The sequence below is a fragment of the Talpa europaea genome (genome assembly GCF_964194135.1).
Source record: "Talpa europaea genome assembly, chromosome: 13".
NCBI classification, from domain to species: domain Eukaryota; kingdom Metazoa; phylum Chordata; class Mammalia; order Eulipotyphla; family Talpidae; genus Talpa; species Talpa europaea.
Window position 1 is genome coordinate 19,839,998 of NC_140080.1, and position 26,231 is coordinate 19,866,228.

A 26,231-nucleotide genomic window follows, 5' to 3' on the forward strand; every position below is an offset into this window, starting at 1 on the left:
CCAGGCAAGAATGGCTATTAATGGTTCAGAGTGGCGGGTGCCTGAATAAGTTGGTTAGTTTGGGGGGAACACAAATGTCAGCTCTTCTCTGGGATGTGGACAGAAGAACTGCTGCGATGAGAGCGCGCCTGAGCGGGTGAATTTCACACACGGCCTGTGCCGTCCCCCCACCGAGCACCCCTATTTCTGCACCAGCTGGGCGGGTGCCCAAATCGCGGGGGTGAGACCGCCCCAGGCAGTGCGGCTGGGTCTAAGGCGCCTGGAGTCGGCCAGAGGGAGCGGGGCTGCGCACTTCTAGGGCGAGGGATCAATGCACGGGCTCCGGGGCACCCCGCGTAGCCAAAACAAAATCAGCCTCCCCAGGGTCCTGGAGCCAGTTGTGCCACCAGATGTAGCTCCGGATACTTGCCTCCGAAGCGCCCACAGGGAGAGGGCGCGAGCCCCCCGAGGAAGACAGCCCGAGAGTGGGCGGGGTGCGCCCCGGGCGTTGCGCGCGCTCGCCGGCTGCCGCCTCCAGCTCCGCGGCCGGGACCCGCCGCTCCTCGAGGTCCTGGGTCTCGCGCCCCGCCGCTCGGCCGCAACCCGCCTCCTCCTCGCTACCCGCCGCGCGTCTCATTCCGGGGCGCAACCTGCCCCGCCCCGCAGCCCCCTCCCATCTCCCCGAGGATTTCTGTCGGCGGTTGCGCGGGGGCCGGCCGACGGCGGCTCGCAGCAGCACTCCTGAGAAATCGCAGTCGTGCAAAACTGCAAACCCGGTCCCGGGACAGGGTCCACTTGGCCGGCCGCGCGCGCCTGCCCCGATGCGGACACCGCGCGCGTGCGGAGATGCGCCCGGGTTTCCACCGCCTTCAGGATGGGGGCATGGAGAAAAGACACCTCAGGGGCTGAAAGAGACAACAGGCGAGCGGGAGACGTCACGCCAAAAAAAAAAAATGGGGGGTTGGGGAGAGGGCGGAGGAGGTATTGGTGCCGGAGAGGTGCGCGGCGGAGTGCGTCCAGCCCAGGCAGAACTTCCTCCTTCCCGCTCCCTCCCCTCGGCGCTGGCCGGCCTCCCGCCTCCCCCCTGCACGCTCTCCCCCACCCTCCCCCATCACTCTCTCTCTCTCTCACACACACACACACACACACTCACACACTCACACACACACTTGTATTTTGTGCTGTCGTAAAACCCACGTGTCCAGACGGGAAGCTGCCAGAGCGTGGAGCCGTGGAGCCGGGACGCGGCGGCGGCCGAGCGAAGCAGCCCACCGCGGCCCCGTCCCGCGCCCGGGTCCGCCGGCGCTCCCCGCGCCCCGGGAGGAATCGCCCCGCGCGCTCCGCCGGCCTCCTCCGCCCTCGCGCCAGGCCGGGGAGGGCGCCCGGCGGCCGGGTCTCGGGGCGCACCCCCGCGCCGCGCAGGGGCATGTAGCGCGCCCGGGCGCACCCTCTCCAGCTTGCCCGCCGAGACGCACGCGCGCGCGCGCCTGCCCCGGCCCCGCGCCCTCAGGTAAGGGGCGGCTCCGGGGGGGCGGAAGGTCTCGAACCCGGGGGCGGGCGGCCGGAGGTCCCCGCTGGGGGCGGGGGGCGAGACCGTCCCGCCTCCTGGCGCCGGCGGCCGGCGCGGCCCAGGCGCGGAGCCACTCCGGCTCGGGTCGGCTCCGGGCGCCGGCGGAGGGCGGGGGCTGCGTCCCGCCGCCGAGTTGCGCGAAGCGCACTCTCGCCGGTTCCCGCCGGGCAGGCTGCGGCTCGGGCGCCGCGGGCCGGAGGCGAGGCCGGCTGCCCTGGGCGTCCCCCGCGCCGCGCCGCCGCTCGGGAGGAAACTTTGCGCCCCGGCGGAGTGGGCGGGAGGGAGCGGCCGAACCCGGCCGGCGGCGCCGAGGGCGCGGGCTCTGGGGCCCGGGGCTCGGCGGCCGCGCTCCCCGCCCCTCTCGCTCCGGCCCCGGGGCCGGCCTCACGCGCGCCCTCCTCTCTGCCCTGTGCCCCCAGCCGGAGGCGTCGGACATGCTGAAGCCGGGGGACCCCAGCGGCTCGGCCTTCCTCAAAGTGGACCCCGCCTATCTGCAGCACTGGCAGCAGCTCTTCCCGCACGGCGGCGGCGGCCCGCTCAAAGGCGGCGGCGCTGCGGGGCCCCTGGGCGCGCCGCAGCCGCTCCCGCCGCCCCCGGACCGCGCCGACCCTGCGCCGGACGGTCTGCGCCCGCGGCCGGGCTCGCTCTCCGCCGCCTCCACGCCGGCGCCCGCCTGCTCCTCGGCCTCCTCGGCCTCGTCCTGCGCCGCGGCCGCCGCGCTGGCGGGACTCTCGGCCCTGCCCGTGGCACAGCTGCCGCTCTTCGCGCCCCTGGCCGCCGCCGCAGAGCCGCTGCCCCCCAAGGACCCCCTGTGCCTCGGCGCCGCCCCGGGCCCGGGCCCCGCCAAGTGCGCCGGCGGCGCTGGGGACGGCCGGGGCGCCCCGCGCTTCCGCTGCAGCGCCGAGGAGCTGGACTATTACCTGTACGGCCAGCAGCGCATGGAGATCATCCCGCTCAACCAGCACGCCAGCGACCCCAACAACCGTACGTAGCCGCGGCCCGCGCGCTCCCCCGGGGCGCTGCGCCGTCGAGCGCGGGCGCCCTTCGGGGAGGCGGGTCGGGGAGGGCCGCGGGGCGGTGGGCAGGCGCGCGTCCCCAAGGCCCCCGGCGCGCGGCGGCGCGAGGGGCCGGCATCGAGAAAGAAGTGGGTGGTAGGGCAGCCGGGGGGCACCTCGGGGGGCACCTCGGGGGTCCCTCTTCTCCCGCCCCTCATCCCTGGCCTCGCAGCCCCTGGCCTGGGGGACCCGAGTGCCTGCGCGCCCGGGGTGCGGATCTCTGCGCTCCCGCGGGACGGGGATCGGAGCGCGGGCGGGACCCGGGCGCCCCGCGCGGGCTGGAGGGAGCCGCTCTCGGCGTGTCTGGGGGCGCGGAGAACCCGCCGGTTTCCCTTCGCCCCGTGCCTGCTCCGGGGATCCACTCCGTCCGCTCTCTCCCGGGCGCGGGCTCGTCGGGGGGCCGGGCGGCAGCTGCGGGCCGGCGGGCCTGCTGAAGTAGGAGTTGGGGGTGGCATTCCGTCTGTCTGTCCCTGCCGGCAGGCGTCATTCTTAGGTTTAATATTTACCTAGAAAAGGAGGAAAGCAAAAGAGGCCGGCTGCTTAGTGAGAAAACAGTTCCGACTTCCAGGCAGGGTGGTTCCCTGCGGATCCCGCATTCTCCGTGCGTTCTTGATCCTGCAAACGTTTGCAGCTCGGAGCCACCCTGGTCGGCCGACTGGTTTTTAAAATTAGGGTGACGACAATTTGTATATTGCAGCTGGCTCTCCCTGTGCCCAAGTCAGTGGTAAATACCTCATTAGACAGCGGGTCGCTTCTGGGTTGTGGTTCCTGAATGAACAATTTCAAAAGCTCCTCACAAAGTACAGTTCCATTGTGGGGTTTTTGAAGCGCGCCTCTAAATGAGAACCAAGGACTGTGTGGCTCTGTAGCCCCTTCTTTTGTTGTTTTCAGAAGTTAAGCGTTTGCCGTTGAAGTATTGGGGTAAGTGCTAAATATACTTCCAGAGACTTCTGGAGACAGGCGAAAGGAGGAGGTGCAGGGAGTCAGGTTGAATGCAATGGGGGATTTGAAAGATCAGTTCACACTCAGCTTTTTCCCTCCATTTCATTTCTTCAACGAGCTGCCGTGTGGGGAAATTTGATCATAAACGTTTACGATTATTCTGTCTTGAATAAGCGCCTCCTTGCAGAATGTCTGCCCTTCTGTGAACGTCTTAATTCGTTGTAAAAGCACATAACTTTAGGTTGTAGTTACCTAAAGGATTCCCAAAGTCATTGTTTGGATGAAAAACTCCTGGGCGTGAAGGACACTGGTGGTGGAGGTGTACGGTTGGAGACTGGAGACGGTTGTTGTGATGCATATAATTATTGCTAACAAAAACAGCAATTGCATTTACTTTTTTTCTTTTCTGGAGTCTCAGGCTAAAGCATTGGTTTAAAACCGGGGCTTTCAGCTCTAACTTGCTCTGAAGTTAAGCTTCTTGCATTTTAGAGTTTCAGGAAATTAAAAATATGTGTTGTCTTAATGGATCAAAAAATAATGATTGTTTTCTGAATTTCTTGCACATGTTGTTTTCAAAGCAGTTCTTTTAAAATGTGAAAGAACGCGTAGAAATGCTTGGAAAAGGTGTTTCTTACAGCAAAGTGAAACATAGTCGGTGTGGCCTGGGAGTGCTTTATCAGCATAGTTTCCCTTCTGAATTAAATCACTGCTGGAAAAGAGACAGGCTTTGCACCCCAAAGCCCTAGCTGTGTGCTGAGCTTCCTATATTGTTCATAATTTCAATACATTTTCACCAGAGAAAAACCTAAAGTAATCAGAGAAAGAATTGGGATAGATTCCTAATTAATATAGGGCTATTGAGCCAACTTATCGCCTAGGTAACTTCCCCCCTCTGGCTACAGGAAATGAATTATGATTTATTTAAATTATTCCTATAGTGTGAATCTTCTGGTTTCTTCTCTTGAGTGAACTGGACTGCTTCAGTGTGCAGAGTGCAAAGGAAAATCAGATTGTCTTATTAGAGTCCCTTGTCACGTTACTTCCTAATTAAAGAGCAATTGAGAGAGAAAATAGAAAGCTGAGGTAGTTCCCGTGGAACCAGGTGGAAGGGGCTCTCCTGTTCTTCCAGGAGCTTCTCTGCACATTCACAGGCACTCAGCTGACACTACAGGGTGTGTTTACTAAGGGAAAGTGAGGAGGGAAATGAGTTTATTAACTAGTCGCTTAAAACAAATCAGATATGCAAATGCTGGGAAGATCCCCCCTCCCCTTGATAGGGGAAATTGGTATGTTTGTTAGTTGAAAGATGGTGAAAGCAGCTTCTCATTCCCAGGCTGGGTGGGGGTAGGGACGGAGCAGGAGGGGCCAGGGAAGCACCTATTAATTTATCAAGTCTGAGAAATCTGTGAACTGTTGGGTATTGCTTCATTTTTTTTTTCTTTTACTTTGTATTCAGTCATTTTCTCCTTTTCTTACAAGACAAAGAAAGGGTTCTCCTTACTTCTCTGTTCCTTCTAAAAGAGTAACTTTTTTTTTTTTTTGGCCTGGGATTAGCAATCCAAAAATCACTAATGAAAAAGTAACAATTTCTCCATGAATTTGTGGAAGTCGAGTACAAATACCACAGCGAAGGCATAGTAAAGGGTGTTGGATCTCTCTGTCATGCTGACAGATTTTAAAACAGCAGAAACTATTCAAGTGAGCTCCTCCAGTAAGTTGCTGCTACCTGACTACTTGTGTCAATTTATTTAGAGATTGAAGCACTTTCCAGTGAACCTCTGAAGGCTTAACTGTCTCTTTCCTCTTTTTAAAGTCTGATGGGGTGGGGTGCTCTGAAATATTCTTGGGGGAGGGGTCCTTTCTTCCTCTTACTGCTGCTGGGTTTGCCTGAAGCCACAATTGCATCAGGGTCCTGCTCACTGTGGGCTCTTCTCGTCTTCTGGGGGCAGGTTGCTTGAGACCCTGTCACTACTCCTGAAAGGTATGGAGCGGGCCCCGGGGTGCGGGGTGCTCTTAGCTTTGCATTTGTGTGGAGGACCCTGGGCTGTGTCCGGGGCTGCTAGCCAGTTAGTCTTTCAGACCATTTTGTCTAGATGTTTCTCCCCCGTTACCTGGGAGGGAGACAGGAGCTAAGTTCCACTTCATCTCTCTTCGCAGAATCGGGTTGTCTGTGCAGAACTTCCCCACCTGGAGAGCTCTGTCTCCTCCCATTCAGGGGAGCCCCACACTGCACAGGTGACCAACAACCCTGGGAACGGCGCTGACCAGTGTGAGCGCAGGCGTGGGAGTCACCCCAGAGGCTCTCTTATAGCCTATAGCCAGGGTTTGAGGCGAGGGCTTGGGGGCGAGAAGGAGACCTGGGCTCAATACTGGTTTGCTGGCTGACGGGTCAGGGAGAGACGTAAGGAGGGGAGCGTTTCCACACCTGCCTTCATTTCTTCCCACGCACTGGTCAAAGGCAGGTCCTGTTGGGGAAGCTCTGAGCCCGGTGGCACACTGGCATCCGGGCTCTTTGAAGCCCCCCAGGCACTCTCCTGGGTTCCTCCCACCTAGCGCCCAGGTCAGTGGCCAGCTGGGACTGGGGTTTCCAGCCCCCCCTCTAGGAGGAAGGCTTTGCATCAGCGTGTGGCGTTTTGTGCGGTTCTGTTTTTCTCTTTTTGGGGGGCAGCCTCAGCCCCATCCTGTAACGCTCGTGATTCAGCCCTTTCACGCCGCGTGGTGTCTAGCACCCTGAAACTGAGCATAGAGCCATATATTAGATTGAGGTTAGAGGAGGTGGCGACTGTTTATTTAAGGTGATAAAATGGTCCATCAGCAGTAATCTCCATCGATATGTGCCACCCGGAGATGAAGGATGAGGGGACAAGCCACAATTAATTGCCCTATAGTTTTGTGGGAGAGAGTGGAGCCAGCCCAGACCCTCTTCGATCTCCTCTCGCGCCTCCTATTCATCATCTCCGCATTGTATAGGCCGCCTCAGAGGGGCAGGGGCCGGCGAGGTTTATCTCCCTGCAATATTCTCTCGCCCTCACACCCTGGCGCTCCCGTTTAATTTATTAATACAGTCATCGGGAAACAAATAAAATCCACATTTCCTCCCTCCTCTCGCCCTCCCCCTCATTATGTCTGCCTCTTGGTCCCGAGTAGGCTGTCTGGCCAGCAGAAAAGGCTCAGGACATCTGCCGATTGCTGGGGAACGCCATGCTGTCTGCCCAGCACCCCAGAAGGTGCCGGGCTGGGCTGCTCCTCCTCGGGGAACTGGTCACGAACCGCTGCCCTTTCGCAGCTGGGCCAACCTGCCTGGCATCTGGATCTTCTTCTGGGTCCCCTCAGAGGAGCTCAGACAACCCTTCTCTGGTGGAGGGAAAGGAATGGGTGTGTGGCGGGCGGGACAGGGGCTCCGCAGTGTGTGTGGCAGCGACCCTGCAAGCCCTCCCTGTGCTGGCAGGGGCAGAGCCTTCAGAATTCAGGCTTAGGTGCGGGGACTGCCGCCAGCGGACGCTTGGCTGCCCCCGGGCATCTCACATCCATACCCTGTCTAGCTGGGAGTGCAGGGGGAGAAGGCACTGGAGACCAGCCTGGGGGTGGGGGCTGAGCCCCAGGGCCAGAGGCCGCAGGGGGCCCCTGGTGTCTTCCCCTGTGACTCCTGCCCCAGGACGCCTGACCAGCGCTCACTTGGGCCGCCAGCAGGCGGCACTCCCTGGGCCGTGCCCCCAGAGGGGATCGATGGACTCAGCCCTGCTGCCTCTGCCTTGGAGACTGAGGGCCGCGGCCTCCTTGGGGTCGTGGAGGATGGATAGCCCCAGGGGTTACTGCTGCCACGGGGCCACTGCAGTAGGCTTTTCAGCTACAACTTGGTCCCTTTGCAGAGGGCCTGTGAGGGCTGGGAAGGCTGAAGGGAGTAGCCGATGCTTCCTGCATCCTGACCCACACAACAGCAAATCAAACCCCCAAACATGTTGCAGCCCAACTTTCCTAGAAAGCAAAATGAAATACTAGAAAACTGTGGCCCGCTTAGTTCCCTTTAACATAGGCCACAAAAGTTGCACTTGTAAAGGCAAAAACCGCAGAACGACAGAAAGCCACGCCCGAAGACCTGCTCGTCTCTTCTTGGCCTGAGCTGCTGAAGTCAACAGGGGAGCACATCGGATACTCCTTAGTCCTTCAGGATCCATAAATATTCAGGGGCATTAACAGACAATGGAAAAGGGGCCAGGAGTGCTTATAATGCCCTAGATGACATTTCAGACTGTCTTGCTGGCAGAACATGAGGCTGTTCCTGACAGATATCAGAAATTTTTCTGAATAATGATGAACTTGTACCAAAACTTATGTGAGTTTGAGAGCAAGCAGCAACTTTACTTGACCTCTCTTCACGGAGACGAACAGATGTGTTCTAGATGCTTGTCCTCACCTGCTGTGTGTGATTATAGGTGCGTTACATGCATACGCAGTGCATGTATTATGCATATACACACATGCATATGTGTATGTCAGTAAACACGTGTGTGTAATTGGGGCATCTGTTCAGCTTCTCCCCCCAACTTTTTCATGTAGGTGTTTGTGGCTCGCTGTTTAGACACCACTGGTAGAATGTCCCCTCGTTGCACAGTCGTCGACTCTGAGTCATGACTGACTTGTTCTAAACATGCTTAAGCTCCTTCGGGGCTGTGAGACATCAGTCAGAAGCCAGAGAGCCTCAGTGGCCAGTGTTTGGTGTATTCAAATGCAATCGCATCAGGCTGTAACCTGTATTTTGACTTTTCTGGCAGAATATTTTGATGTCGTGTGAGGTGTTTCACAAATGAACACTCACATTGGGCAGACTAGTTAACGTGGATTGATCTGGCCTGCTCTGTGGTGGGCCTAACAGAGAGGCAGTCCTCTCGGTATTGGGAAAGCCTCAGCTTTTCACTCTGCAAAATGCTGCTATTTAGTTTTTCCCAGTGAGACAAACGGGACGTAGCAAGCGGAGGAGGTCTTCAGAAGGACAGTGGTATCATGCGTTGCACGGATCTGGACGGAGCCTGGTGTCGGTGGGGGAGGTGGCTGAAGTTGGTGCTTTTGCTCCTTATTTTGTGTCTGATGTAGCCAGTGCGGGCTCTGTGTCGTGGAGATGTGGGCAGTGCCAAGAGCGCTGCTGCAGACTGTCGGGGCAGTGGAAACCAAGCGCTCTGGCTTCTCACACTCTTTGTGTCACTGACCCAAGCAGAAAGAAAAGTCTGTGGAGCAGTTTCCTGGGGTGATTTATTTTATTTTCGTGGGCATATTGCCTTTGCCTATTGTCATTTATTTCAGCTTTTTTACACAGGTGCTGAAAGGCTATCTCTGAAGTGAGGCACAGAAATTCAAAATTATGGCCATTGTCCATTTGCTTTCTTAACTCATTCTCTTGAACCTCCCCAAGCCGAAGAGTGTGGGAAACACGTGGGGAAAACTCTAACCCAGGCATGCTACAGCAATTTTTTGTGGTCCCAATATAGTTGCTTCAGTGAAGTATTTCGTTTCTACAGCCTGACTTATGAGTTTGGATAGAAAATTCTCCCAGCTTTCATTCGTCTTTGGAGTCAGGCCGACCTGACTGTGAATCTTTCTGTACACTCTGCAATTTACGACCCTTGGTCAAGGTACATTGCTCAGGAAGCCTCCTCAGTGGCCTCATCTGCAAAATGGGACTCAAGATACTTAGATGTTGTGCTGGTGATTTGGTTTGAGATGGGCACCTGGCTCCTAGGGGGGGCTGGGGAACTCGATAAGTTGTATTGTCTTCGCAGCCCCTCTTCATCTGTAAGTGTTTATTTTTACATTCAGAAGCTTGCGTGAGTATGTGACGTGCGTGTCCTGGAGGAGGTGACAAACGGATAAGGTTGGGGGCGCGTCCTTTCACCTGGTCCTAGGATCAAAAGCTGAGCCTGACCCAGTTTTTACTTTAGTTGTGTGTTGGAAGAGGGGGTTTGTGTGAGGGAGGTCCAGAGCCATGGATACAGGAACAGGCTGTTGGCTGTTTCTGGCTGCAGAAACAGATTGTTGCTTTTTCCTGTAGACGTCTGGGGACACTTGCACCAAGCTGTAGGCAGGAGGACCCATATTTCCTGGGCTCTCTTGGGAGGCATGGAGGAAGCGCTGACTGAGGGGAAGGCCATGGGCTAGAATCCACCTCTAAGGTGCTCAGAGTCCTTTCTTATCTGCGGGGAGGAAATGGCAGACGGAGGGGCCCCTCACCATGCTCATTCCTCAGGGTTCACTTTGTCACACCTTCCTTGGTGGTTTAGCAGCTGCAGTATGGGTAGGGCACACCACCTGGCCTGGCTACCTCCAAGGCCAGGTGCATGTGCCTGGAGCCCAGGCAGGCGCTCAGCCACCTGAGAGCAATCCTCTGCTGCTGCCCGGCTCTCACTGTCTCTGCCAGCCAGGACTGGCCCAGTAGCAGGTTCTGAGTCACAGGCGCTTTTTTGCAAAGGGACACAGGGGCTCCCCAGGAAGGCTAGGCTAAGGAGGCCTCTTGCACCAGCAGGGACTGGGCTGGGGGCTGGGGGGAGAGGCTGCCTCCTTGAGGCAGGTCTGCTGAGCAGGGCGCAGACACAGCGGCTCCGCCAGGCCCATTAATAACCTGGAGGGCGCTGCAAACCGACAGCGTGGTTGCCGCAGGCCCTGCTTCCTGCAGCCGGTTTGCCTTATCCTGCCCAGTTCCAGTCGATGGACACTGGCCATCCACAGCCTCCTGACCAGAGGGTGGGGGTTCCTGCTCATTGGCTGCTCTGGAGAGCTTCAGAGAGGGGTGGCTTTATAATAGCTCTCACTTAGTTTATAATGCTAGATAATCTCATTTAGCCTGGGGATCGGCTGTCTGTGCTGGCGCTGGGGCCCTCCCCGTTGAACTGTTATCCCATCACTAAAGGCCCATTACCCTGATCATTACATTTGCCATTGGTTTCTTTTTGGCTATTGGTGACAGTTTGCCCACAAGCGCGGGTACCCTAACCCCTCCAGAACAGAACCCCTCCCATGTCCCACCTGCCCCCATCTAGCGTGAGTGCCCCGAGTGGGGGTCGCTGGGTGGGCTGGCGGGTCCCCAGCTGCAGTGTGTCCTCTGTGACTGTGCACTGGGGCTCCGGCTCCACTGGACCCCAGGCCTGCTCTGCCCTCTGCTCTGGGCACTTGGAGCGGGGGGCTGTTCCCAAGGAATGGCAGTGGCACTTGGCATCAAACAGGTCGTTCAGCTGACCAGCTGATTTTTAAAGTCTCTTCTGTAATTGTAAGGAGACAGGTAGGAGATGTGGCCTCAGATCCGAGATTGGGCAAAAGGGGACTTAGGCTGTGATATAGCAATAAACACCTGGAAGCACTAGAGAGCTGGCGGGAGCAGGAGAGAGGTTGGGGGACATGCAAAAGGAGAGAAAGACAGGAGCCAGCAGGAGAAGCAGTGCCTGCAGTTCCAAGAGGAGGACACAGCCATGGGCTCTCAGCTCCAAAGGCTTTTTGGGCCACCCAGGACTCACCCCATAGGGACTTAGGTGCCCAAGACATCCTCAGGTGGCTTATGGGACAGGGCAGGGGTCCTGTTTCAGGGATTTCCCGGAGCATGGGCCTTGGGCTGCAGGGGTAACCCTCTCCCCTCCTCCCTTGTTTCCCGCAGGCTGCGACATGTGCGCAGACAACCGCAACGGCGAGTGCCCGATGCACGGGCCGCTGCACTCGCTGCGCCGGCTCGTGGGCACCAGCAGCACCGCAGCCGCAGCACCTCCGCCTGAGCTGCCCGAGTGGCTGCGGGACCTGCCGCGGGAGGTGTGCCTGTGCACCAGCACCGTGCCCGGCCTGGCCTACGGCATCTGCGCGGCGCAGAGGATCCAGCAGGGCACCTGGATTGGGCCCTTCCAGGGCGTGCTTCTGCCCCCTGAGAAGGTGCAGGCGGGCGCAGTGAGGAACACGCAGCATCTCTGGGAGGTAAGTGCTGCCGCCCAGCACCTTGCTACCCGCTGGAGCTTTGATCGGCAAAGAGCCAGCCCGTGGCCCTGTGGCAGCTCTGGCAGAGCCTCTGTGTTCTCTAGAGGTTAGTGGGGAATAGATTTTCGGGTCTTGCACTGCCAGACCTGGCACAGCAGCACCCCCACCAGAAACACAGGGCTACAGGGTTCTGAAGATGGAGTCAACTTAGCCTGCCCGAGCTCCTGCAGGTTGGGTTCTATCCTTTCTCTTTTTAGATCAAGAGAAAGCAGCTGAGAAGGTGGAGTCCAGGGGCTTGGGCACTGGGGCGTGAGCTCAGTGACCTTTCCGACCTGTTCTGCGCTCTTCTGATAGGCTTTTGCTCACTGGTCAAGAGGGAACATAACAGGAGGAAGGAGAGTCAGGCTCGTTTTCTCAGATAAAAACAAATTTGTAAACACTGTGAGGCTGCAGCATCTCCCAATTTTGCATGTTCCCGAACTTGGCAGATCATATTGTGAACCAGAAATGATGAATTCTGCTGCTTCCCTGACAAAACACAGTTAAACAGGGATCTGCAAATAGGTAGAAAATCAAAGTATCCGGCAACTGAGTGCTTTGGTATAAGCCAGTGGGTGATAATGTTTCAGTGGCACAATCTTAGCAGATGCTAGTCTTTAAAAATAAACAACCAATTTGAAAAACATTAATTGAAAATTTTTCCTTAAGATGCAGGTTTGATTACTAAGTTTCACTCCCAAGGAGACAGCCCTCAGGTGGGTGATACCCCCATTAATCCTAGCTACCTCCCACCCATGGGGAGTTATTTATAAAATACAACATGCTGGAAGCTTACACCATAGGTAACTGTGGCTGAGGCTAGGCAAGAAAACTGAGTGGGAATACCCAGGAAAGAAAATTGCTTAAATGCCAGGGGGCAAGTTGGTTTGGACTCTTAATAGGTCATTCTGCTTCCACTTACCCCCTCACACTTAACTCAGTGTCCTGTCAAAATGATCATTTCACTGTGAGCTGCCCAAAAGCCACTGACTAGAACTCATGGGACTCAGGAATTCATTCCAGGTCTTGGCTGAGCACCCACTCTGGCTAGCACTGTGTGAGTGAAAAGACCTGGTGTCCAGAACCTTCAGTGAGATGCTGAGGCCTGTGTCTGCAGGGCTACCTTGGGCCGGGGCGGAGTTAAGTGTCGGCATCACAGCCCCACAGCTGCCCACGGGTGCTCTACCCAGGCCCTCACTTCATACATTTTCAGTCTTTCAGAGTAGGATTCTTGAATGAGAAAAACAAACTGGGCTTATTTATGTTGCCAGCCAGTGTTTTTTGTTTTGTTTTGTTTTGTTTTTTAAACAAAAATTTTTTGAGGAAAATATGGCTGGAGAAAATGGGTTGGTCCATTGAGGCAGGTGGAGAAGTTAGAGCTTCTGGAAAAATTGACAGGTAGGAAAGGATAAAAGCGTCTGGTTGTGAAATATTTCCTAACTGACTTTTGTTTCTGACTAATCAGTTCTAACCTCCAATGTGGCGCTCTTACACCACCCAGTAAAAGGGTAGCCAGTACTTTTTCTCAGGAAGTGATGAAGTAATTGTTCAGAGGTACAGAGATATTGTTCTATTAGAAAATGTTACAGCAGGACACTGTTAAGTAGCTCTCTGGTGCCTCAGGGTTAGTGCCCATCCATTTTTAGGGTGCCAGGGGACAGAGCCATCATCATGGAAAAAAAAGTTCATTGGGTTCTTTCTTGTTTTTCTTTCTTTCTTTCTTTCTTTTTGTAAAAGGCTGTGATGACTGTGGTGCTGGCAGGAGATCGCTCTCCACGCAGAATATAGTAATATGCGTTAGTGCTGACAACTGGGGAGAGTTTACTTGTACTTGATGAAGTTAAAATTTTGTTGTAGTTAAGTGTACTGGGGAATTATTTGGGTCCTTCCGTAGCTAAAGAGTTGTGCCTGCTGTCGGGAGTGTAGGACTTGACTGTGTGGGTAGGGGTGGGGGAGCGTGGAGTTGGTTCTGTATTATCAAAAAAGATTTGCTGGGTGTATACTTGGATGCTCTCCAGGGCCCTAAATTTGGGGCATAATCTTTGTATTTTTATCATATGTAGGAACAGTTAGAATAACATACATTTAGGGGATTGAAAGGATTGTAAAACCACAGACATGCGAAATGTGTCACTCTCCTGGGAGATCATATAAATGTGACTGATTGAGGCCAGGTAACTTCGTGCCAATGTCCCCTTGAAAGATGAAACACTGACTTTAATAGGTTTCAGATTCCTATTCATATAATTATTTTTAAGCTCTGAAGCATGAGTTTATTTAAAAGTTTTAAACACATGCTTTGTTATTTTTTATGAAATGGGACAATTTGAAATAAGTTCCATTAGTAACAGAAGATTCTAATTTTGGGATTGTTCCTTAAGTTTTCATCTTTCTTTGCAAACTTCAATTCTTTGTGAAAGATCTTTAATCATTATATCCTTTCTATTAGAAAGAACCTGTAATTGGCGTATACTGTAGATCTATAGGAAACTTTCAGGAATAATTGTTTAATGACTCATGGAATAATTATCCACTTTTAAAACATGTTCTTTTAGATATCTTCCAGAATATCAGGTCGACATAAAGCAGATCTTTCAAAAATTAAAAGCAGTTGAATCATAACCACTTCATTTTAAAAGTCAGTTGTAATGTTTTCTCTTCCTCACATTATTTAAAGTAACTTGCTGATGAAGAAATGTCTTTGTATTTAGAGTTCAATATGCAGGTCCTGCTGGATCTTGCAAGGGTTACTTATCTTTATTTCAGGACAATAAATGGATTGCTAATCTTTCCCCGTCACTGTTTCCAAGTAGATGATGGATTTTTGTTTCAGTTTACAGTTCATTGTTTTTAGTATGGTTGTACTTTATTATACACATGAAGGCTTATTACAGAAACAATCAGATTCACCTCAGTTGCTCCTTTTGTTTAATCATTAAATGCTCTGTTTTCTTTGTAGAAAAATGATTTTTTAATATTTAACACATATCAGCCCTAGAAAGTGCGCTTGGTGGTTAGCAAGGGTGCTGCCGTCTTTTATTTAATATTTTCTTTGTATATACCCCTGGTCCTTTAACATAACATTAATATTTAAAGAAAGTTTATTATTATTCCATTACCATCAATATGTTTTGACGCTTTGGTGGTGTTTATAGGAAATATAAGGGTTTTTCTTTCTTTCTATTTTTAATAATAAAAGGCAATTTTTGTATAGGTTAAGAAAATGGACAAACTAAAAATCAAATGATTGGTCAATTTTGGGGTCAGTTTCTTTGAGAATCTGAATTTTATTGTGTGTGAAAAATAAGATTGTTTAATCCACCCTGCAACATTTTCATTTAAAACTATCATGTGCCTTGATTATGTATGTTTATCCTAGCAAGACTTGGGCATGTGATATATTTCTAGTTATTTGAACATGATGGGAAAAATCTTTCTGAAGACATTTCTCAGCAATTAGGTCTTATTGATGAGAGTGAGATAATTTTATTCTAATGTGTTTTCTAATGAAGAAATGAAAAGACACATTTGATTCCAACATTTATGAAAACATTATCTCAATTATTAATGTGCCCTTTTTCCCTTGAGATAAATTAATCTAGTTGCACATGGTTTCCCTTTCTGCTTAACATCAGACCTTAATATGCCTAGACCTGAGGAATGTATACAGTGTGTACTTAAAATTCTACTGGAATAAAATACAGAAGTTTAAAATAAAGTTACAGTTTAAGATAGGCTAGAATTACTCAGACCTTTCAACTCAAAGTCTGATTTGACAAGAAACTTTAGCAACAATGACAAAGTAAATTGCACTTATTTTCACCCTAGAAAAATTATTCTGTTAATTGAAATAATGTAATGACTTGTTAGGATTACAGTCAAGGTGGTAGAAGGAGATTTACTGTTACAGAACCTGTCTTCTGAGTAAATTTGACTGTCTACTTTTCATTTGTACGGTGTGGGAAAATTCATTATTTTTCTTCAGAAAAACAAAGGGCTCACATAATGTGGCCTTTTTCCCTGTGGTTTGATTTGGTGCCATCATATTTTAGATTTAATAAGAATTTTGCTTTTAAGCAAATGGTCTATTTTTCATCATTACCGTTTAGCTTAGGTCAAAAGATATTAAGTGAAAACCGGTATTAAAAATATATTACACATTGCTAAATGTTCATATTTCAAAACCATCACAGGCAATTGGTACTAAAAGGAAACATTGATTTCTAATTCTAAATGTGTTATGTGTGTTTCAATAAATGACCCAATTCCATGTACATACTGCTGTACCTACTTGTATTTACCTAGATGTAAAAAATCATTTAAAAGTAATCATTTTAAATTAAATTAAAATTATTTAGAAATTAGCAGAAAACATTTATAAATGGTTCCAGCGCTAGTATCCTGCAACCGTGTCCTCCACATTTTGCTTTGAGACTTTGGCTCATTTTGGCCTGATTCACCAGAACACCAGGGGATAGAACTATGTGGCTGCCGCAGTTATAGTGAAGTAAAAATTGTATTTCTTAGCAATTTATCATTGAATGAACTAGACTGCCTGTCAGCTTAGTCATGAATATGTCACATACATGAACTCCAAATAATTTCTCCTTAAAAGTAAACCACAGTAATGTTACTATTATGTTTTAAATGCTCCCGAGTAACAGCTGGTGTATCTCTCTGGCTTTGCCTCATTTGATCCGAACATGTCTTTTATATTGGTGCCCATTTGATAGAGTGTGAGCATTTTATAGTTTTACATAAACTATAAAACCATCTGCCGGCTCTTGGAATGGTCTCGAGCATTGTGTTAAAAATCAAAACTTGGTACTGACACTTGGCTCTGGAAAGGCCCGCCTGCAGTCCTGGTCCTTTGGGTTAGGGGTCACCCGGCACAGTGCCACCCTTGATTTTCTAAGTCCAAAAACGAGTCTGCTTTTAAAAAAATATCCTCATAGCTATTTGGAAATCCTCACGTTGGAGAGGTTTCATCCCAGTATGCATGTGACACTACAGCGCTGTGGTTGCAGATCCTTCATAAAGAGAGATGTGTGTCTCCGCAGACTATTTTCCTCATTACTCACTGACGTTTATCTACTGTTCACAGATTGCGTGTCTTACAGATAACATTTTGTCCCCGTGAGGAAAATAATTCACAAATATGTCTTGGTCCATAAGTGCATTTTTCTTACATTATAGGATTTTTTTTTTTTCTTTTTCCACATGGATTTACAAGTAGCATATGGAATGGAAACTAGGATCTCAGAGGTTACGGACAGACGAAATCTGCCCTCCCCGGATGCTGTGTGGCCGCCAGCAGTGTGGTCAAGACGTGATTATGGCAACCGTGGGGCCTAGGACCCTGCAGGGGAGCCCGTTTAGTTCACCGTTCAATGAAGGCAGTTTTCGTTACTGGAATGAATGTTACCTGCGCGTCACTCGAGCAATTATGCCCACGGCCTCAGAGGCCTCTCTTCTCAGCAGGATGGACGTGACCCCTCGGTAGAGCGGGAAGGACGTCCTGCCGTCCCAGAACCGCCACGGGGAGACTGCCTCTTTCTGTCTTTCTTTTCTAGAATCATATATACGCCATGCCTGCTTGCGTTCAGACATTCCTTGTGTATTTACACAAGAAGCACAGACTCCAGTCCCACTACTTAGCATAAAAGCCAGAGAAACCAGAGCAGAATCTACTTTTCCTTGTAGACATTTGCCACCTCGCTCAGATAAGTTACAGAATTCCATTATCCAAATTGTTACACATGTGTGACAGAGGTTGACCTTTCGTCATGTCAATCCTTTTTGTGTGGGCCCCAGGCTCCAGCCTAATGGCTCAAACCCTGATTTACTCACTGTAATAAGGGCAGAAGGTCGAGCAATTGTCAGGCTGCCTGTTCGTACTCTTCTCGGAGCCTGCTTGAAGGCTGTTAACACAAAGCTTTTCAAAGTGAATTTACAACCAGCACCACTGACAGAGGCCAATCAGTGCACCATAAATGTCAGGTTAGTGAGATTGAGCAGTAAGTAAAGTACTGACAGCACACTATTGGCTGGAATCAATTGGCCAGGGTTTACTGAGGAGAGCAATCTCCGTGCGGTGGGCTGAGGGACCCGGCCCTGCAGGTGGGGCCGGAGATATACCTGGCAGCAGGAACCTGAGAGTGGGGTGTACATCCGTGTATCCCCCGTGTGCTTTAGTCCGCCTGGCGTCATCCCTGTGCTTGTGCTTCAGCATCTGGGAGTTGAGTGGCCAGGCCTGCTGACTCTGAGGCTTGGTGGTAAAAGATCACCCAGCGTTTAAAGAAGACAGAGAGAGAGAAAAGCGATTATGATGGGAGGCTGTGGGGACTGGGGGCACATCCGGGGGCAGACGGTTCAGTTCAGATTCCAGCACTGCCACAGGATTTCCACCAGGGCACAAGCACAAATAAGCCCTTTCTCAGGTTCTTCCTGAGCCTCTGCAATGTGGAAGTTTCACGGAAGTCACTAATGAGTGATTATGGGTCGAGGGTCTGAATATCCATGAGATATGGTTTCCCTACCAGACGGAATGTTTTTATCATTTTGTGTAATGACAGCCTGGACAACAATTCATTTAGCTCTGAAGGCATCAGCATTAAAATGGAGGAATCCATTAAAATGCTGTATGCAAGGATTTATAAATTAGGCAATTTCCTTGATTATTGCAATCATTTACAAAATTGATTGTTCCAGTGTGGTATAGACAGATTTCAGCAATGATCATTGACAACAAGGACATTCTCTGATATGTATGGCTCCTGGTCGCTAAACCGGGTCACTATCCTTTGCCCCTCCTGCTATTCTGGGTCTCAAGGTCAAGCGGACTTTCCAAGCTTGTAGCGGTAAAGTTTCATTGTTTTTGGAGGAGACGCCCCAGGTTGCGAAGTTCTGCGCAGATTGTTCTAAAGGCTGTAGCACTGTTTCTGTATAGTAATCTTATTTTAGAGGATGGTGTGGATGATCCTGATAGGCCTCAGAGAGTAATACAGCACTTGAGATGGTGCCAACCTCAAAGGAAATAATTTTTGCAAATTGCAACTGTAAATATTTGTTTGATTGAAGAGCTAAACATCAGTAATGTGTTCTGTTTGTTGCTCCTTAGAGTTCTAATTATTCCATAGATGTATTGTAGAGTCACTGGGTTTTAGGTCAATTAATTCTGGAAGGTATAATAAAGACATTGTTACAAGTGTGGAAGCTCAAATGCTGCAGGTTTTCCTCTATAGAAATGTACAGGGCTAGTTCACTTGGTGCTTAATCACTAACCACAAACCACAGAGTCTCCTTTCTTCCTGCAATAGCAGAGATGAGCAGAACAGATGTGTCCACAGAGTTCTGGCCACTGAGTGCCGGGCGTGCGGCTTATGCTTATGCTTCGTACAGAATCACTGACTTCAGACATTTGTTTTTAATCATCATTTTGTTTTTTTCATCATCATTTTTCCGATTGGGAACTCTACTACTCACCACGGCTTGTAAAATAATAACACTTTAGAAGATGTTTTTAACACTGTTGCGAAGACCAAAAATTTTTCAGCGTGTCCTGATTTGAATATAAAATCATCTGAGTTCCAGATAGTTTTTTGTTTACAAGGGGAAATGTGATATTTCAGCAAGTCCCGGGCTTGGGACACCTTGCATTTATTTGGCTGTTGTTGCTGAATGAGTCGAGTTTGTTTTCATTTTTAAGTTTCTGTAAAATTCACTGCATACTAATTGAGTAAAAAGGCAGTATTTTGACTTCAGTGTCTTGAGATGACCTCATTGTTATTTAAATATTTTTAGGCAGTTTTTCTGTTTTTTTTTTTTTTTTTTTAACGTACAAGATCTGTGTCTAGATCTGTTTTGGGTGGATTGTGAATGAGGCACTCAGCATTTCAGATGTTTTTGCCAGTGCCCTTTTATATTTTGTAAACTAAAATTTACATCGTGCAGTTGTGAAATTTTCAATCTCTGTGATCATTTCAAATGAAAACCACCTCAGAGAAAGAAGTGTCCTCTACAGAAACACTGAGTGTAATCTAATTCAATAAAAACTTCATAAGTGCTTTTAATTGGAATCAAATGAAATGTAATCAAGTCCTGTTTCAGTGACTTGTAGGGACCAAGAGTTAAGTGTTGCTGGCCCTGGGAATGTTAATGTTTATCACAAAAGGGACACTACTAAATTCTCAGATATCCATGCAAATTCCAAAATGGAAGATAGCCTTATAAGTACATCATAGGTTAGAAGACAGTGCTTCAGAACATGCTGTGTTCATTGCAGACTAATACTACAATTCATTTGTGATATAAAAAAATGGACAAATAGTTTCTGGGAGAGAGATTTCTGAAAAATACTAGGTTACTGAGGCAAGCACTTAATTTCAATTTATCAGTATCTAAAAATCTGACCTGAATAATCCACAAAGAGGAAAAACTCAGTGTTAAACATTAAAATGGTAGAAATTTTCTGTTAAAAAGATTAATACTCAATACTCAATTAATTAATACTTAATTAAGAAGAAATCCAAGCTATGCAAAAGTTGATTTTTATAATGGCCTTTTGAGAGAGAACTGCAATATAATACACGCTTATTTCATTGAATCACAGTTTAGGTAAAAGAAATTTGCAGTATATCTTCATTACTGTAAAGCACATTTTAAAAACAGCAACCACTGGTTCCATTTTCATAGAAACTTCTGCAAATGTTTAAATGTGGCTCACTCAGGAATGGATTTTGATTGTGTGTCTAGTTTTGTCTTCCCGTCTGTGTATCTTCCCTGGTGCGAAATTTCATTAGCAATCTGTAGAGCCTACTGATATTCTAGAAATACTTTTACCGATATTTTCATGTTTTTTAGTGCTTGGTTTTAATGATATGGCCAGAGTCTCCTGGGGTCTGTAGGGAGATTTTAATTCTCACATGGGTGAGGAAAAATTTTTTTTTTATACATGAAGGTATGAACAAAAAAGGATGTAGTCTGTCTGAAGTGCTTTGCTAAATAGGAACACTCATTAATTTATCTAGGTGTATGTGAGACTTTAGGGACACTGCTTAATTTCTTTGTACTTTGTTTCTCCATGTGTAAAAGAGAGTTATATTGAACTGCTATGCAAATTAAAGTTATAATATTTATCACTTTTCTGTAACAAAAGATTTTCTATTTTTTCATTTGGGATTTTAGTAACAGTTTTTGGCACATAGTCATAAAGAATCTCATTATTTGTCTGTTTAAACAAGATTATACAAAATAGACCAAGATACACAGTTTAGAGTGAATTACTCTCTCTGAAACCGGGTTTAAGGGCCTCCCTGGTGTCACAAGGGGTTATGTCTCAGCAATATGAAGCTATCGCCCACCACTGCAGCAAGAGTTCGATCCCCGGCCAGGGACCTGACCCACATGGCACAGCAGACAGAGCTCCTTGCTCTGTCTCTGGCGAATCCTCTCACCCCCTGCACCTCTGGCCTATACCCCAGCTCTTGTATGCATAAATAAATAAAATAAATCTTTTTAAAAATAGGGTTTAAATAATATTCAAATGTAAATTAATGTAACACTGCTTACAAGTAAAGAAAAAAATGTATTAAAGGGCTACCATACAACATAGATGTAACAAAAATCTTTGGATGGCTTTCCCATTTAAAACTGCATTTGGAAGGGATCATGCTCAGCGAAATAAGCCAGAAAGAAAAAGAAAAATACCGGATGGTCTCACTCATAGCAGGAATCTAGAAAACTTAAATAAGGGACCAGGAAAATGAATAAGTATAAGAAAGTGAAAATCAAAATCAACAAACAACTATGAACCAGAGACACTCTATGGGGGGTGGGAGGCGGGGTGCAGAGGGATTGGGGTCAAAATAAGGGGGTTGCAATTGTATGGGGAATATAAACATAAAATTTATTTAAAAAAAAAAAAAAACAACCCTGGACTTGGTTCATCCAAGTTGCTGAAAGGTCGGAGCCAGTGCAGGGCATTTTGTGCTCTGGACTGGTCCCACCTCGAGCCTTTCATTAATGACAATGAATAAAAAAATGGAAATTGGAAAAAAAAATAAAACTACATTTCTGATCAAGAGCAATAATGGTAAATACAAATACATAAAAAAAAGTTCCTAGGTCTGCATGATTTCAGAAATGATCCCTCTTCATCCTAACAACAGAGAACTGATTTGCACTATGAAAATGTAAGGGAAATGCCTTAGAAACATGTAAATCTCACAAGGAATCCCTAAACCTGGCTTTTAGATGATTGAGCTCAAATCAGCAATTCATTAGGTAGGTTTGTCAGTGGGTCAATAGAAAAATATATCAACTCTTAGTATATAGAGACCTGTCAGTAAATATCAGGTAACAAGTAAACATAGTGGCACATTTGCCACTGTCCATTAAAGTTCATGGGCACGCGTGTGTGTGTTAATGAATGCTGACCCATGGCAGTGCACCCTAAGACTCTGAGATGAGTCCCCCATGGACCCTGTGAAAAGCAAGGATCCCAAATGATAGAAAATTTTACGTGAAAAAAAATCAAAGCATGTCATAAAGATCAAAACCTTAGATCAAAAGAAATACTCCCCACATGCAAATCCTTCCTATTATGGTATCTTTTCTGCTATGGAGTTTTTATTTAGTTGGCCATCTAAATAGGGTTGATATTCGAAATAGTTGATGCGCAGTTCAACACCATAAGCGAGGCTCTCTCAGCCTGCAATGTATCTGGGTTCCACTGGCTGTGTCTCACCTCCAAATCTAACAGAGCCAGCAGGGCTGAGCTAGGCCAGCACACAAACAGACTCACCTAGCACACCTGTATAAAGTTTCAGTTTTACAAGATGAGAAAGTTCTGGAGATCTCACAGCAGTGTGAATATTCTTCACACTTCTCAATTTGTCACTTAAAAATAGTTAAAATGGGCCTACCCGATGGCGCAGCAATTGAGCGCTGGGTTACAAGGCTACCCGCAGCCTCTGCAGTGCTGGTTTGATTCCCAGCTGCCCGGCGAGGGTCCCACATGGCGCGCAGACCTCTCCTGCCGCCCGCTGCTCCCCTCAGCAGTGTGCATCATCAGTCTGCCTGATCTGCTCTCCGCTCTGGCTCTGGTGAATTCTCTCACCCTCCTGCACTTCTGACTGTACCCAGTGCTTGTATAAATAGATAAATAAATCTTAAAAAAAATGGTTAAAATGTTGTTTTATATTTTGTATATTTTACCATAATTAAAAAAAAATCTGTATATTTAGATACTTCTCCCCGGCCCCCAGCTCAGTAATTCTTTTTTTTTTCCCCTAAAGGTTTATTTATTTATGCATACAAGGGCTGGGGTACAGGCCAGAGGTGTGGGGCGTGAGAGGATTCACCAGTGACAGAGTGGGGAACAGAACAGGCAGGTCTACCAAAATACACTGCTGAGGGTAGCAGCGGTCAAGTCAGGAGAGGTCTGCTGTGCCGTGGGGGTAGCTCCCTGGCTGGGGATCAACCTCGTGCTGCAGAGGCTGCGGATAGCTTCATAGTACAGTGCTAAACTCCTTGCGCCACCAGGGAGGCCCCAGCTCAGTAATTCTTTAACGCTAGTGTACATAAGGAATTCTAGGCACAAAGACCCAAGTAAAATTCAATCTGGAGACCAACCCCCTAAAATATTTGAATTCATTTGTCCTGTGTTGGGGCCTGGGATCTATTTTCTTAATAACTATCTCTTGGGGTCCTGGAACTACACTTGAAAAGACAAAATGCCCGGCTCCACCATTCCCTACCTCCTCCTTTGGCACCGCTTTGGCGTCTCCTCCGTCTTGGCTACTCAAGTCCACCTGGCCTCTGTCGTACTTCAGGGGCATATCTGACCTGTTCCCGTGTTAGTTCTAGTCTCAGCCTTGCTTTCCTCCCCTAATTTCTGGACATTTCCAATCTTATCATATTCCTTCAGATGAAGGGAGGCAGGGGTGTGTAAGTAGAAAATAGGTATACTAGAGAACTCGCAGACCGCAAAATTGACTTTCATATTTTTGAACTTTGGCACTCTGCCTGGGTAGAGCCCAAGGGGCCGAACAGATCACCCTGCATATCAGTCGTATGTAATAATTCCTTAAGTAATCACGGTGTGCTCCAGGAGGAGGTGGCGTTTGGTGTTGGAACTCAGAGCCTTAGTTCCGGCTCTCAGGGGTCTGGTGTATGTAGCTGTGAACTCTATACCTAACTCCATGGCTCTTACTGGCATTACATCCCACGGCCCCTTCTGTGCCGTCCTCTGCCTGGAGAGAGGCCGTATGCACTCTGCCTGGTATTTGACACTTGTGGCCTGTACATTTTCTGTTGCCAACTCTCTGCCATTTTGTGGATCTTTCCCTGCCTTCCTCCTTGGCTTCCTATCTCTGTCGTGGAGGGAGATAGTCTGTGAGCCTGTAGCCTGTTCTCATGCCTCAGTTGCTCCCTCTGAAGGAAACATCTCAGACTCCTTCCCTGCAGGGATCTCTCTTAAATCCTGTATTCTCAGGTGGCTGTGGGCCACCTCTTTTTGGATGGCCTGATTGGATGGATTTCAAATTTCAAATTGAGTTCACTAATGCAACACCCTGCCCCCGCAACCCCCCAGCTCTCTTTATCCTTAACTTATAATGCTCTCATAATTGTCTTTGGTCTTAGAGTCCAGCATTTTAGAGTTCTTATAATCACTGTTTGAAATATTTGTAGTTCTGACAATTCAGTCTCTAGCACACAGTCTCTAGCACACAAAAAAACACTTCAGGGCATCCCTGGTGGTGCAAGGGGTTATGAAGCTGTCCACAGCCACTGCAGCAGGAGTTCAATCCCCAGCCAGGGAGCAACCCACATGGCGCAGCAGACCTCTCCTGACTCGCCCGCTGTTCCCCTCAGCAGTGTACTTCGGTCGATCTGCCTGTTCTGCTCCCCACACTGTCTCTGGTGAATCCTCTCACCCCCTGCACCTCTGGCCTATACCCCAGTTCTTGTATGCACAAATAAATAAATCTTTAAAAAAAAACACTTCATAAACACTTGCTCTGATAGTAACAAAGTGAACACAGTTAAGCTGAGACACTGCATCAGGCACTCTGCTATGAGCTGTACATCTTAATTCATCCTCAGATAACTCAATGAGATAAGGGTGCTGTACTCATTCAGTGGAACAACTTTTCAGATGAAGACAGAGAAGTTAAATAACTTGCTCAAGGTTGTATATAGTAAAGGTAGGATTTCCACCAGAGTTGCACTTCTTACCTGGTTATTTGCTAAGCTGCTTGCCTGGAAATCTATTCCAGCTCTCTATTCCTTGCTCTCCCCCACCCCCACCCCCCGCATCTTTACCATGGACATCAACCTGTGGCTGGCCTTGGCCTCTGGACTGGGGGTGCACTTGCCCTCCTTGGTGGACACTGCTTCAGTCTGTCAGCCACGTCTTCCCCGAACCCCTGTGCTCAGCCCTGATGTCATAGGTCCTCCTTGTACTCCAGGATAAGGGGCTCCACATGTTTATCCCAGAAGATGAAAACTCCCCAGCATTCAGGGAAACAGTTTATTGAAGACCTGCTATGCATGGGGTGTTGTGCAGGTTACTGACACAAGAACTACCAAGTCGTAGGACCCTAAGTCAGTCATTCAGTTGGAAGCCATGCTGGCAAGTGCTTTTTGTGGCACATAAATAAGGGAGAAGATGGGCGGGAGGAGGGATGTGAGCTGGGGACCCAGATGTTCAGTTCACTAAGTGTCAGGGATTGGGGGGAAATATACACCTGATCATTGAGCCCCCACAGTCCTGTCAAGCCCAGTTTGCGTTCTCCATCTGCTCATTTACTTTATTTATTTATTTATTTATTTTAATTTTTTATTATAAATTTTATTTTTATATTCCCCATACAATTGCGACCCTCTTGTTTTGACCCCAATCCCTCCCCCCCCCCCATAGAGTGTCTCTGGTTCATAGTTGTTTGTTGATTTTGATTGTTACTTTCTTATAGTTATTCTATGCTCATTTACTCTTAATCAGCTGCTTCCTTTTCTCACCCAGGTTTCGCTAATTTCCACTGCTGTGACTCTCCCTTCTTTTCCATTCAAACTGTCTGTCTTTTACTCTGAGAATCACCTCTTCCCTTCAGCCATCCTGTTGACAGTTGCTGAGGGTCTGCTTTCTCACCCGATGTTGCTCACCTCCTCTTTTGTTTGGTAAACTCTTATTTAGAACACACTTAAAACACTAAAAAACTTTCCTTGTTTATATGTCATCTTTGGGATCGACTAGGGCTGTTTTTTATTTGCTAAATCTGTTGATGTCATGATGGCCACAGGGCAAACGGAAGGAACCTTTGCTTGTGAGGCCAGTGGCCACAAATACAGCCAGTTCAAAGAGACCTGGTGGGAGGTGAGGTCAGATGAATCAAACTGCAGGGAACAACTTTGCATCTTATTCTGAGTGCAGCCGGTGTTGGGGAAAAGCCCAAGCTGACTGGTTGGCTTTAAAGAGACCCCTCTGGGCATCCAGGGGAGAACAGCAGAGGTGGGGCTAGGGTGGATGCCTTAGGAGGAACTCAGAGGAAAGGGTGTGGTGGGAGAAATCTGGTAGGAGTGTGAGTGTGTAGCTTTATCAAATCTCCAGGTCCATGGGGTGGGCTGGGGGTGAAGGACGGGGGAGCAATGGCTCTGAGTGGGATCTGCTGGTGGATGCGGGTTAAGGACCACGTGGTTAG

General features: G+C 48.7%; 1 protein-coding gene across 1 annotated transcript in view; it reads left to right on the plus strand.

Annotated features, from left to right (window-relative positions):
• Positions 1–1,983: 1,983 nt before the first annotated feature.
• Positions 1,984–26,231, plus strand: part of PRDM6 (PR/SET domain 6) — a gene marked incomplete at both ends in the record, with an annotated part of 101,416 nt that continues 77,168 nt past the window's right edge. The window contains 2 exons of the mRNA XM_084252217.1: positions 1,984–2,533; positions 11,183–11,490. Coding sequence (XP_084108343.1) covers positions 1,984–2,533; positions 11,183–11,490 — 858 coding nt within the window. The remainder of the gene's footprint in view (positions 2,534–11,182; positions 11,491–26,231) is intronic.